Source organism: Oncorhynchus clarkii, chromosome 12 (assembly GCF_045791955.1).
Source record: "Oncorhynchus clarkii lewisi isolate Uvic-CL-2024 chromosome 12, UVic_Ocla_1.0, whole genome shotgun sequence".
Taxonomy (NCBI): domain Eukaryota; kingdom Metazoa; phylum Chordata; class Actinopteri; order Salmoniformes; family Salmonidae; genus Oncorhynchus; species Oncorhynchus clarkii.
Window position 1 is genome coordinate 60,471,841 of NC_092158.1, and position 12,051 is coordinate 60,483,891.

The window sequence follows — 12,051 nt, forward strand, 5'->3', positions numbered from 1 at the left end:
TGACCAACTGCTCACCAGGCACAGCAAGGGCCGTCCAGACCACTATGCTGTTCTGCTATTCCAAGGATGTATAACCGAAGAGACGGTGCCCCCAAACAGACTCTGTACCGGTACCCCCCTGTATATAGTTTTGCTATTGTTTATTTTACTGCTACTCTTTAATTACTTGTTACTTTTATTTCTTATTCTTATCCATTTTTTTAACTGCATTGTTGGTTAGGGGCTCGTAAGTAAGCATTTCACTGTAAGGTCTACCACCTGTTGTATTTGGCACATGTGACTAATACAATTTGATTTGAATACAAACAGTGAGGCAAATGTGGCTTACCGGTGAACCTCTGGGTGTTCATCATTAATACTGTGTCTCAAAAGTTTCTGTCCATGACTGATGCAACCCAAAAACTCATTAGACAGAGTTAATGAGTACTTGAGGTCACCGAGAAAGTCTGGACATGACCTGCTCTCCTTATGTAAGGAATTAGGCACTTTCCCATGTTTACTACAGTATGTACCGTAGGCTATATTTAATTGTCAGACTGCACAGTTGCCTAATAAACAAATGCAGCTGGCTTATATCTTCAAAATGCTTTATTTTCCAAATGTAAAAACATATACTGTACAGTACTGTATTTATTCTTCAGCATCTTTGCTTTCGTTAATAAAATAATTATACAAATGCTCTTTCAAACACACACGGTCATGTTGTACAGCGCCATTTTGGCTATTAGCAGAGCTATATTTTGGCCTTTATGGGCGGCGCACAATTAGCCCAGCGTTTCTCTCCCTCTAAAAACAGAAATAAAAGTTTTGGCCGTTATTCAGATTACAGTCGCTCTCTTTTGGTTTTTTGAAACGAAATAACTTCCAAAATATCGTTATATATTATTAAGTTGATTACACAGTCATATAGCCCTGCACCTACATAAAGCTGAGTGACTCACTCATTCATGGCTTTGGATCAAATTAAATATGTACCAACATACTTTCTGATAGTCTTCAATAAATAAATGTTTTGTTATCCTGACCTGGATACCATGTACATCATTATAATAGCCCATTATGGGCTATTAACAGGACAATATACCTTTTACCAACACCTCTCTGTAGTTTGATACTTTGTGGATGGGGGCTCCGGAGTGGATGGGATCTCTCGCAGTGCCAAATGCGTTGCTACAGATACAGGTTCGATATCCGTGTCGGCCGCCACAGGGAGGCTTTTGGTTTTAATTTCGAATCCTCCAATCCTTTATGTAATTATTGGTCACACATTTTTCAATATACTGTAGGTCTACCGTAGGCGGCACGAGTCTCACCAACACAATCTCCAGACCTGAACCCAATTTGAAAATCTCTGGAATGTGATCAAGAGGAAGATGGATGGTCATAAGCTGTCAAACAAAGCCGAGCTGCTTGAGTTTTTGCGCCAGGAGTGGCATAAAGTCACCCAACATCTATGTGAAAGACGGTGAAGAGCATGCCAAGACGCAGGGTTATTCTTCCAAATATTAATTTCTGAAGTATTCCTACGTTAAATGAATGAGCTTCTTTTCTTTTGCATTATTCGAGGTCTGACAACACTGCGTCTTTTTTGTTATTTTGACCAGTTGTCATTTTCTGCAAATAAATAGTCTAAATGACAATATTTGTACTTGTAATTTGGGATAAATGTTGTCAGTAGTTTATAGAATAAAACAAAAACATTTTTTTTTACCCGAACACATAGCTATAAATAGTCAAACGAAACAAACTGATCATTTTGCCGAGGTCTCTTAATTTTTTCCCAGATCTTTTAATATATATATATACACACACACACACAGTGGCAAGATGTGAACCCTTTGGAAATACCTGGATTTCTGTGTAAATTGGTTATAAAATTGTATCTGCTCTTCATCTAGGTCACAACAATAGACAAACACACAAACAATTATATGTTTTCATGTCTTTATTGAATAAACAGTGTAAACATTCACAGTGCACGGTGGGAAAAGTATGTGAACCCTTGGATTTAATAGCTGGTTGACCCTCCTTTGGCAGCAATAACCTCAACCAAACTTTTTCTGTAGTTACGGACCAGACCTGCACAACGGTCAGGAGGAATTTTGGACCATTCCTCTTTACAAAACTGTTTCAGTTCAGCACTGTTCTTGGGATGTCTGGTGCGAAGTGCTCTCTTGGGGTCATGCCACGGCATCTCAATCGGATTGAGGTCAGGACGCCTTCTGGACTGGGCCACTCCAGAAGGTGTATTTTCTTCTGTGTTTTGGGCGTTGTCCTGTTGCATCACCCAACTTCTGTTGAGCTTCAATTGGCAGACAGATAGCCTCCTTGCAAAATGTCTTGACAAACTTGAATTCATTTTTCTGTCGATGATAGCAAGCTTGTCCAGGCCCTGAGGCAGCAAAGCAGCCCCAAACCATGGTGCTCCCTCCAATATACTTTACAGTTAGGATGAGGTGTTTGATGTTGGTGTGCTGTGCCTTTTTTTCTCCCCACATAGTGTTGTGTGTTCCTTCCAAACAACTCAACTGAAGTTTCATCTGTCCTGAACTTCCTGTGCTGAACTTTCTCCATTTATAGACAATTTGTCTTACCATGGACTGATGAACATCAAGGCTTTTACATACTTTTGTAACCCTATCCAGCTTTATGCAATTCATCCATTTTTAATCTTCGGTCTTCTGAGATCTCTTTTGTTTGAGGCATGGTTCAATGTCAATGCTTCTTGTGAATAGCAAACTCAAATTTTGTGAGTGTTTTTTATTGGGCAAGGCAGCTCTAACTGACATCTCCAATCGCGTCTCATTGATTGGACTCCAGGTTAGCGAACTCCTGACTCCAAATTTGCTTTTGGAGATGTCATTAGCCTAGGGGTTCACATACTTTTTACAACCTACACTGTGAATGTTTAAATGATGTATTCAATATAGACAAGAAAAATACAATAATTTGTTTATTAGTTTAAGCACACTGTTTGTCTGTTGTGACTTAGATTAAGATCAGATCATTTGATGACCGATTTATGCAGAAATCCAGGTAATTCCAAAGGGTTCACCTACTTTTTATTTTCACTGTATGTATATAATTCAATGCATAAATACAAAGTTTGATTAAATGTAAGGTTAATAATTATGAGGGAATAATTATGTAATTATAATACCACTATAATTCCATGTAATTCCTATTAAAAAAACTACCAAGTAAAATTCCGACTGAGTAAAGCCCTTTTTTGACTGGGACAATGTACAATAATCAACACAGAGTAATGTAGTCGTCTTACCTCTGAAGTTTAATGCACTGATTGTAAGGAAGGAACACTAGAGACATTATTCTTTTGGCTTTATAGCATAAACCCTAACATCTTTCTTACCCCCACGCCTCTTTTTCTTTCTTAGCGAAAGCAGTGTTGCACCAGACATTGCCTGTGCTAAGAGACATAGTGGACAGCATCTCCGGGGAATCCACCAAATCCCGACAGATCTGCTACCAGAGTCTCCAGGAGTCCGTGCAAGTTTCCTTGGGCCTCTTTCCTGTCTTCATCCAGCAGCCAGGTTAGAAGAAAAAACACAATGTTACAACACAACAGTTTCAGTCATAATAGAGAGCTGACGTGTTGTAAGTTTACTACCCATTCACTGATTTTATCTCCCTTAAATTCAAATCTAAAATCCATCACCACAGTACATTTCAAGTAATTTTACAATGTAACGTTATACGTGTGATATGCCTGAGCAAGGTCAATGTATGTGACAAAAACGTTGCACTTAACAAAATGTTTATTAACAAGTACACACAGTGTGCAACTGTACTTTCAGCCATTCTAACAATTTCACAAGAAATGTTGCTTGTGCCCTTTTCCCATTTTCAATGACATTCACCTTTTTATGAAGGATATTTCAAGTTTACTACAAGCTCTACGCATACGCAAGATTCGGAGTGTTGCAATGTCGTTTTTCATCTACTAAAGTGTCGGCTCCTTGTAATACACTCTGGCGTTCTACATAACTTTCAGGTAGTAAAAAAGTGAGACGTGGTATCATTCCTTCTGCTGCCATGGGGGCAGTGTTGTCGCTTGTTTCCATCATCTGATAAATAGGCTACTCATCAAAGTAGCCTATTTTGCATTGATAACCAAATATAATCTCAACAGCTGTTCAAACAGTAAACCAAACAACAAGAATCGACCCAAAAGGTTGGATATTTCGAAATGGTAGAACCTGCTGTAGCCAACTAGCTAGCCATGTGCTTTTTTACTCTGTGACCAAAACATGACGTTCTATGTTTAGCTGATATGGGAGTTAATATGCAAGCAGCATATCAAAGTGGGATAATGTTTTAGGTTACACCGGCAAGTAAAATATTTGGCAGGGCATATTTTTTTCATTATGATTATTTCACATGGAGATGTGGGAAGCTAAAAAAGCTAGCTTGCTATGTTTTTATCCAGGCTAAAGTCAGCTAGCCAGGCTGCCAGCTAGCTACTACTAGTAAGGGAAGGTAACTCTTTCTTGCTTTCACAAAATTAAAAGACCAAAAAATGTTTTAAAAAATAAATGTAAAAAAACTATCGCCCCCTTGTGAATGGGAGTGAGACGGCGAGGATGTCATGTTACGAAAAGGTGTCCACTACTCCAAAATCCCATTCCACCCACATGTACGCACATACAGTAGATCAATGGAGTGAAGCTTGTAGTCAGTCACCTTAAAAGGGACCGTTTAAAAGGGACCGTTTGCAGATTTCATTTTCTTTATCACTTCAAATTTAATTTTCATTCAAAACATTCTGGTCTTTGATTTGATATAATGCCAACGCTGAGTTATTCTTTCTGACATTCTGTCTTTCCCGTTGTCACGCCCTCTATCCTCAAGATGTGACGGATGAGATGCTGAGCTTCTTCCTCACACTGTTTCAAGGTCTGCGTGTTCAGATGGGCGTGCCCTTCACCGGACAAATTATACACACCTTCCTCAGCATGTTCACCAGGTAGGTCACACACACACATGCTTAGACACAAATATTGTGACCATTTTAAAGCTACAATCTGGGATTCTGAAAACAAAACAGCAGTCCCGCCACATGTTTTGATATACAGTTGAGGGATGAGGCTAGAGAAATGTAACCCCTCTCAAATTAATAGACAGCGCTGTAGATGCAAGGACTGGCCATCCTCAACAACCCCATGATGGTTTTACACGTTTAGAAGCTATACATTGTTTGTTTACGTTCTTGTATGTCCGGCCGTCCCAGGGAGCAGCTGGCAGCCAGTATCTTGCAGGAGGGCAGCGCAGGCTGCCGAGTGGTGGAGAAGTTCCTAAAGATTCTCCAGGTGGTGGTTCAGGAGCCCGGCCAGGCCTTCAAACCCTTCCTACCCAGCATAATAGCTCTCTGCATGGAGCAGGTCTATCCTATTGTGGCTGAGGTGAGAGTGCGCACTCTCATTCACACTGATATAACAAAAAAAATTATACATGCACTGTGTGTGTGGTTTGGGCACTGGGTCAGCAAAAAAGGATATTAATTTTTGATCAACAATGGATAATAAAGGTCTATTGTGATTTCTTTGTCTGTTCCACAGCGTTCCTCTCCAGATGTCAAAGCAGAGATGTTTGAGCTGCTATACCAGGTGCTTCACCATAACTGGAGGTACTTCTTCAAAACCTCTGTCCTAGCCAGTGTGCAGAGGGGATCGGCCGAGGAGGCCATGGAGAATGAGGCCCAGTTTAGTGCTGCCATGCAGGTGTGTGTGTGTGTGTGTTTGGGGGGGGATGCTCACACCATGTTTAGCTAGCTCGTCTGTGCTTGTTGATGTTAGATAGTACTACTGCAGTTGTCAGACATGACACGAATTACCACCATAGCTGGGTCCTTCATTCATTTTTGCACTACACAATAAACTTTTATGAGAACGGTCAGCCCTCAAATGCTAGCTACCTAACATTAGCTAGCAAATCAGTTTAATTTTAGCTGGCCAGGTCATAGAGAACGTTAGCAAGCTAAATATATGAGTCTGGCTGGCGCTGGCATGAGTATGTGGTAATGTTAGTTACAGCATGGTGAGGGTGAATTCAATTCTTCATTAGCGAAGCCAGCTGCACGTCACATATTGGCTACCTAACAACATGACATTATTTATTTTTTGAGGCAGTGGAAACGCAATTCAAACAAGTTCACCAAGGCCAGCCCAACCCGGATAGACTTCAAAGTGCTAATAGAAACGGCGCTTTAGTGAATTTGTCAATACATTTCCAAAAATGTCTAAACGAAACTGCAACGCCAAGTTAATAATAGCCTTTTTTTATATTTACCTCATGTACATGATATAATTGGTTTATAGCACCCTTCTAATCATTAAGCAATGTGCATAAAATTCCACCTCCTAGCCTTTCCATTGTAGAGCTATGATAAGCTTTTTGCCTATTTTCAAATGTAAGTTGTACTCACAATCCAGCATGTTGCTGCCATTTGTACAATGTTCTGTTGAAATTTTTTTAATATATATATACATACATACATACATACATACATACATACATACATACATACATACATACATACATACATATAACGATACCATATTGCTTATAGAGGATTGTGGTCAATTCAAATTGAATTCAGTCAATTCAGGAATTAAGCTTGATTTCAATGACTTCTCAATAACCTGAAAAGTAGAAGCTATTAATTTCACATGTTTTTCCTCTTTCTGAATGAACTGCCTTCAATTCGAATTGACCAACCCTGGATTATAACTATCCAGTTATTTCAGTATCTAGGGTGAATGGGTTATGGGTTGTTTTTGGACAGGACTGTAGAATTCCCTGACATGGGCTCAAATCTGTTTCTCCAGGCTTTTGGGCAGTCTTTCCTGCAGCCAGACATCCACATCTTCAAGCAGAACCTCTCTTACCTGGAGTCCCTCAACAGCAAGCACAAGCTCTACCACAGAGTGAGTTCAGCTTTTAAATGCCATACCATTAGCTCCTAATGTGCATTTATTGTTGCTCCAAAATTACCCTTTGTCTCTGCTTTGTGACACTTTATTTGTATGGTCCAACTTAATAACCTCATCTAATATTGTTGTCATCATGAAAATATGATTACTTTTCTATTGCTATCTAATTCTAAACTATATATACAAAAGTATGTGGACACACCTTCAAATGAGTGGATTTGGCTTTTTTCACACTCATTGCTGACAGGTGTATAAAATCGAGCACACATCTATGCAATCTCAATAGACAAACATTGGCAGTAGAATGGCATTACTGAAGAGCTCAGTGACTTGCAACGTCGCACTGTCATAAAATACCACCTTTCCATCAAGTCAGTTCATAAAATTTCTGCCCTGCTAGAGCTGCCCCGGTCAACTGTAAATGCTGTTATTGTGAAGTGGAAACGTCTAGGAGCGGCTCAGCCGCGAAGTGGTAGGCCCAGCCTAAGATCACCATGCGCAAAGCCAGGCGTCGGCTGGAGTGGTGTAAAGCTCACCGCCATTGTACTCTGGAGCAGTGGAAATTTGTTCTCTGGAGTGATGAATGCCGCTCTACCATCTGACAGTCCGACGGACAAATCTGGTTTTGGTGGATGCCAGGAGAACGCTACCTGCCCCAATGCATAGTGCCAACTGTAAGGTTTGGTGCAGTAGGAATAATGGTCTGAGGCTGTTTTTCATGGTTTGGGCTAAGCCCCTTAGGGAAATCGTAACGCTACAGCATACAATGACATTCTAGACAATTCTGTGCTTCCAACTTGGTGGCAACGGCTTGGGGAAGTCCCTTTCCTGTTTCAGCGTCACATTGACAATCCACTAACAGAAGTTTGTCAAAATCAGTGTGGAAGAACTTCACTGGCCTGCACAGAGCCCTGACCTCAAACCCATTGATAAACTTTGGGATGAATTGGAACCAACTGCAAGCCAGGCCTAATTGCCCAACATCAGTGCTCGACCTCACTAATGCTCTTGTGGCTGAATGGAAGCAAGTCCCCACAGCAATGTTCCACCATCTAGTTCAAAGCCTTCCCAGAAGAGTGGAGGCTGTTATAGTAGCAAAGAGGGGACCAACTCCATATTAATGCCAATGATTTTAGAATGAGATGTTCGACAAGCAGGCGTCCACATACTTTTGGTCATGTAGTGTATTTCTATGATTGCCATAAAATAAAACAACATAAATACAACGTTGACATTACACGTCATGATGGTGTATGCTATTATTATCACACAGTCTATCAGTCATGATAGCAGCACTAAATGCTGAGAGAACTATGAAGTTAAATATATTTGTCAATTTCTTCACTTTTGCATCTCAAAAAGGTCATTTAAGGGGGTGCTTATATTTGTCCTGTTTTACACATGTACAAGTGTGTAACCTTTACAAGTGGCTGGTGATAAATGGTAATGTGTTTTTTGCATATCCCACTCCTGAGACACCCTCGGAGAGCGGGGCCAGGGATCAGCCATTATTGACGACGATCCCCAACCCAATTAGGGTTGTGCAGATTGACATCTTTTTTTTTACCTAGTCAGCTCAGGGATTTGAACTAGTAACCTTTCTGTTACTGGCCCAACGCTCTAACTGCTAGGCTACCTGCCGCCCACCGGCCGAGTCTTAAATTCATAAATACATGTGTTTTTTAGGTTGATAGACTGGTTGCAGTTTGCAGACAGCTCTCCTTAGGTTTGAAACATGACATTATTTTAAGTGCATTTAATGAATTATTACTGTGAAATATTGTGATCGATTTGTGGTCAACAACTAGCCAAGTATATCCAGTTTTTAAATCATTTCCTAGACTACTCTTATCATCTTACCGTTTGTTTCATGCATTTACAGTGCCTTCGGAAAGTAGTCAGACCCCTTGACTTTTCCCACATTTTGTTACGTTACAGCCTTATTCTAAAATTCATTATATAAAAACAATTCCTCAGCAATCTACACACAATACCCCATAATGACAAAGCGAAAACAGTTTTTTTTTGTACATTTTTGCAAGTGTATTAAATATAAAAAACGGATACCTTATTTACATAAGTATTCAGCCCCTTTGCTATGACACTCGAAATTGAGCTCAGGTGCATCCTGTTTCAACTACTTGATCGGAGTCCACCTGTGTTAAGTTCTATTGATTGGACATGATTTGGAAAGGCACATACCTTTCTATATAAGGTCCCACAGTTGACAGTTCGTGTCAGAGCAAAAACCAAGCCATAAGGTTGAAGGAATTGTCGGTATACCTCCAAAACAGGATTGTGTCAAGGCACCGATCTTGGGAAGGATACCAAAAAATGGCTGCAGCATTAAAGGTCCCCAAGAACACATTGGCGGCCATCATTCTAAAATGGAAGATATTTGGAACCAGCAAGACTCTTCCTAGAGCTGGACGTCCAGCCAAACTGAGCAATCGGGGGAGAACGGCCTTGGTCAGGGAGGTGACCAAGAACCTGATGGTCACTCTGATAGAGCTCCAGAGTTCCTCTGTGGAGATGGTTATCCTTCTGGAAGGCACTCCCATCTCTGCAGAACTCCACCAGTCAGGCAGGCCTTTATGGTAGAGTGGCCAGACGGAAGCCACTCCTCAGTAAAAGGCCCATGACAGCCCGCTTGGAGTTTGCCAAAATGCTCCTAAAGGACACAGACCATAAGAAACAAGATTGTCTGGTCTGATGAAACCAAGCTTGAACGTTTTGCCCTGAATGCTAACCGTCACGTCTGGATGAAACCTGGCACCATCTTTACGGCGAAGCATGGTGGTGGCAGCATCATGCTGTGTTGATGTTTTTCAGCGGCAGAGACTGGAAGACTAGTCAGGATTGAATGAAAGATGAACAAAACAAAGTACAAAGAGATCCTTGATGAATACCTGCTCCAGACCGCTCAGGACCTCAGACTAGGGCGAAGGTTCACCTTCCATCAGGACAACGACCCTAAGACAACGCAGGAGTGGCTTCGGGCCAAGTTTCTGAATATACTTGAGTGGCTCAGCCAGAGCCCGTACTTGAACCCGATGCAACATCTCTGGAGGAGACCTGAAAATAGCTGTGCAGCAGCGCTCCCGATCCAACCTGACAGAGCATGAGAGGATCTGCAGAGAAGAATGGGAGAACCTCCCCAAATACAGGTCTTCCAAGCTTGTAGCGTCATACCCAAGACTCGATGCTGTAATCGCTGCCGAAGTTGCTTCAACAAAGTACTGAGTAAAGGGTCTGAATACTTACGTAAATGTGATATTTCTGTTTTTAATTATAAATTTAACGAACATTTATAAAAACCTGTTTTTGCTTTGTCATTATGGGGTATTGTGTGTAGATTGAGGGGGGCAATTTAATCAATTTTAGAGTAAGGGTGTAACGTACCAAAATGTGGAAAAAGTAAAGTGGTCTGAAAACTTTCCAAAGGACTGGATGCTGTTTGCACATGATCTGTAAACAAATGTCTAATGTCCATTTTATTAGGATCCACTTTTTTTATTTAGTTTACCTTTATTTAACTAGGCAAGTCAGTAAAGAACAAATTCTTATTTACAATGACGGCCTAGGAAAAGTGGGTTAACTACCTTGTTCAGAGGCAGAAGGACAGATTTTTACTTTGGAGATTCAATCTAGTAACCTTTCGGTTACTGGCCCAACCCTCTAACCACTAGACTACCTGCCGCCCCAAAATTACATCAGCTAATTTTCCTGTGGTCCAACACAGAACTAAAAAGACCTTACAACTACATTTTACATTGATGACATAATCAACATTTAAATAATGGACAGACAGTTACAGTACCTGACAGAATAATATAAGCATTCTCTGGGATTAGTATCTGTCCAGTTTATATGGTCGATTTGCCTGGCTACCCAGCTCCTTACTCCGGCCAAATGCTGCGTTAGTTAGTTTCTTCTCCACAATTGGTCTGGATCCATTCTAGACCGTCTGATTGCTTGCAGAAGCCAATGGGTTGGGCCAGAACACGTGGGTAAATTCATCATTGGCTTTGATACTCTGATTGGTTAGATGATCCAATCGCTGATGACTTTGTTTTGTACTACACCCCTCATTTTGATGTCACAACAAACGACTTCAATGATGGCAGTCTCAGACTGATGTATAACGATAGAGCAGCGGAATAATTTAGTGCGTCATCAGGAAAATGGCATTAGAGGTTATTTTATTACTTTCTTGAAGGTGAACTAACTTTTTGCCTGAAGTGTGAGTTGGTCAAGAGTTACATTCAGTGATCGCCATTGTGGACAATAACGATGCGTGGAATTTAAATAATTCATTTGGAGACTATGAAAATGCATGGAATTAAATTGAATGATTCTAACTTGGTGTTTGGCCACACTGTTCTTTCTGTCTGTGTGTCTATTCCAGAAGCTGTTCCGGACCTCCATGCTGTTTCATTTCATCAACGTGCTCCTACAGGTGCTCCTCCACAAAAGTCACGACCTGCTCCAAGAGGAGATCGCCCTGGCAGTGTACAACATGGCCTCCGTGGACTTCGATGCGTTCTACTCTGCCTTCATGCCCGAGTTCCTCAACGGCTGCCAGGGTGTGGACGCCAACCAGCGGGCGGTGCTCGGCCGCAATTTTAAACTGGAGCGGGTAAGACTTAATGGGAATTGGTTTATAGAGTGGGTTATGGCCGCGGCGGTGGGAGTCTAGGGTAGGGTATACTGTGTTTCATAGTAAAAGAGGTGATGGTGGTGGGGTATTAGCCAAATATGATATGGTTATGTGCTCTTGGAATTATCAGAGACTCTGGATTGAGAAATATGAGTGGAAAACCGGTAGCATTGTTGTATCTCAGATTTTCCTGTTTGAACTGAATGCTTAGAGTATGACAGGATGCAATTGTTTAATTACCATAAAATCTGTTATGCATGTGACTTTGCATATGTGCAACAAAATGTCTAAATTTCCCATGGCCCATATTCGGGACTGGAGGGGGGCCAGGGGGCACAGTATGTGTGCTTATAAACAAAAACTCCCATATACAATTTACATTGTCTCTTTTCCAATATATACACTAGCACACACTGGTGGGATAGTTCCAATGGGTGTTCT

The 12,051-nt window shown here is 41.0% G+C and overlaps 1 protein-coding gene across 2 annotated transcripts in view; it reads left to right on the plus strand.

Moving 5' to 3' along the window:
- Window positions 1-12,051, plus strand: part of LOC139420887 (exportin 6) — a 60,880-nt gene that overhangs the window by 48,052 nt on the left and 777 nt on the right. For both annotated transcript variants that reach the window (XM_071171277.1, XM_071171278.1), the window contains exons 18-23: window positions 3,396-3,551; window positions 4,870-4,984; window positions 5,249-5,420; window positions 5,577-5,738; window positions 6,846-6,944; window positions 11,359-11,589. In XM_071171277.1, coding sequence (XP_071027378.1) covers window positions 3,396-3,551; window positions 4,870-4,984; window positions 5,249-5,420; window positions 5,577-5,738; window positions 6,846-6,944; window positions 11,359-11,589 — 935 coding nt within the window. The remainder of the gene's footprint in view (window positions 1-3,395; window positions 3,552-4,869; window positions 4,985-5,248; window positions 5,421-5,576; window positions 5,739-6,845; window positions 6,945-11,358; window positions 11,590-12,051) is intronic.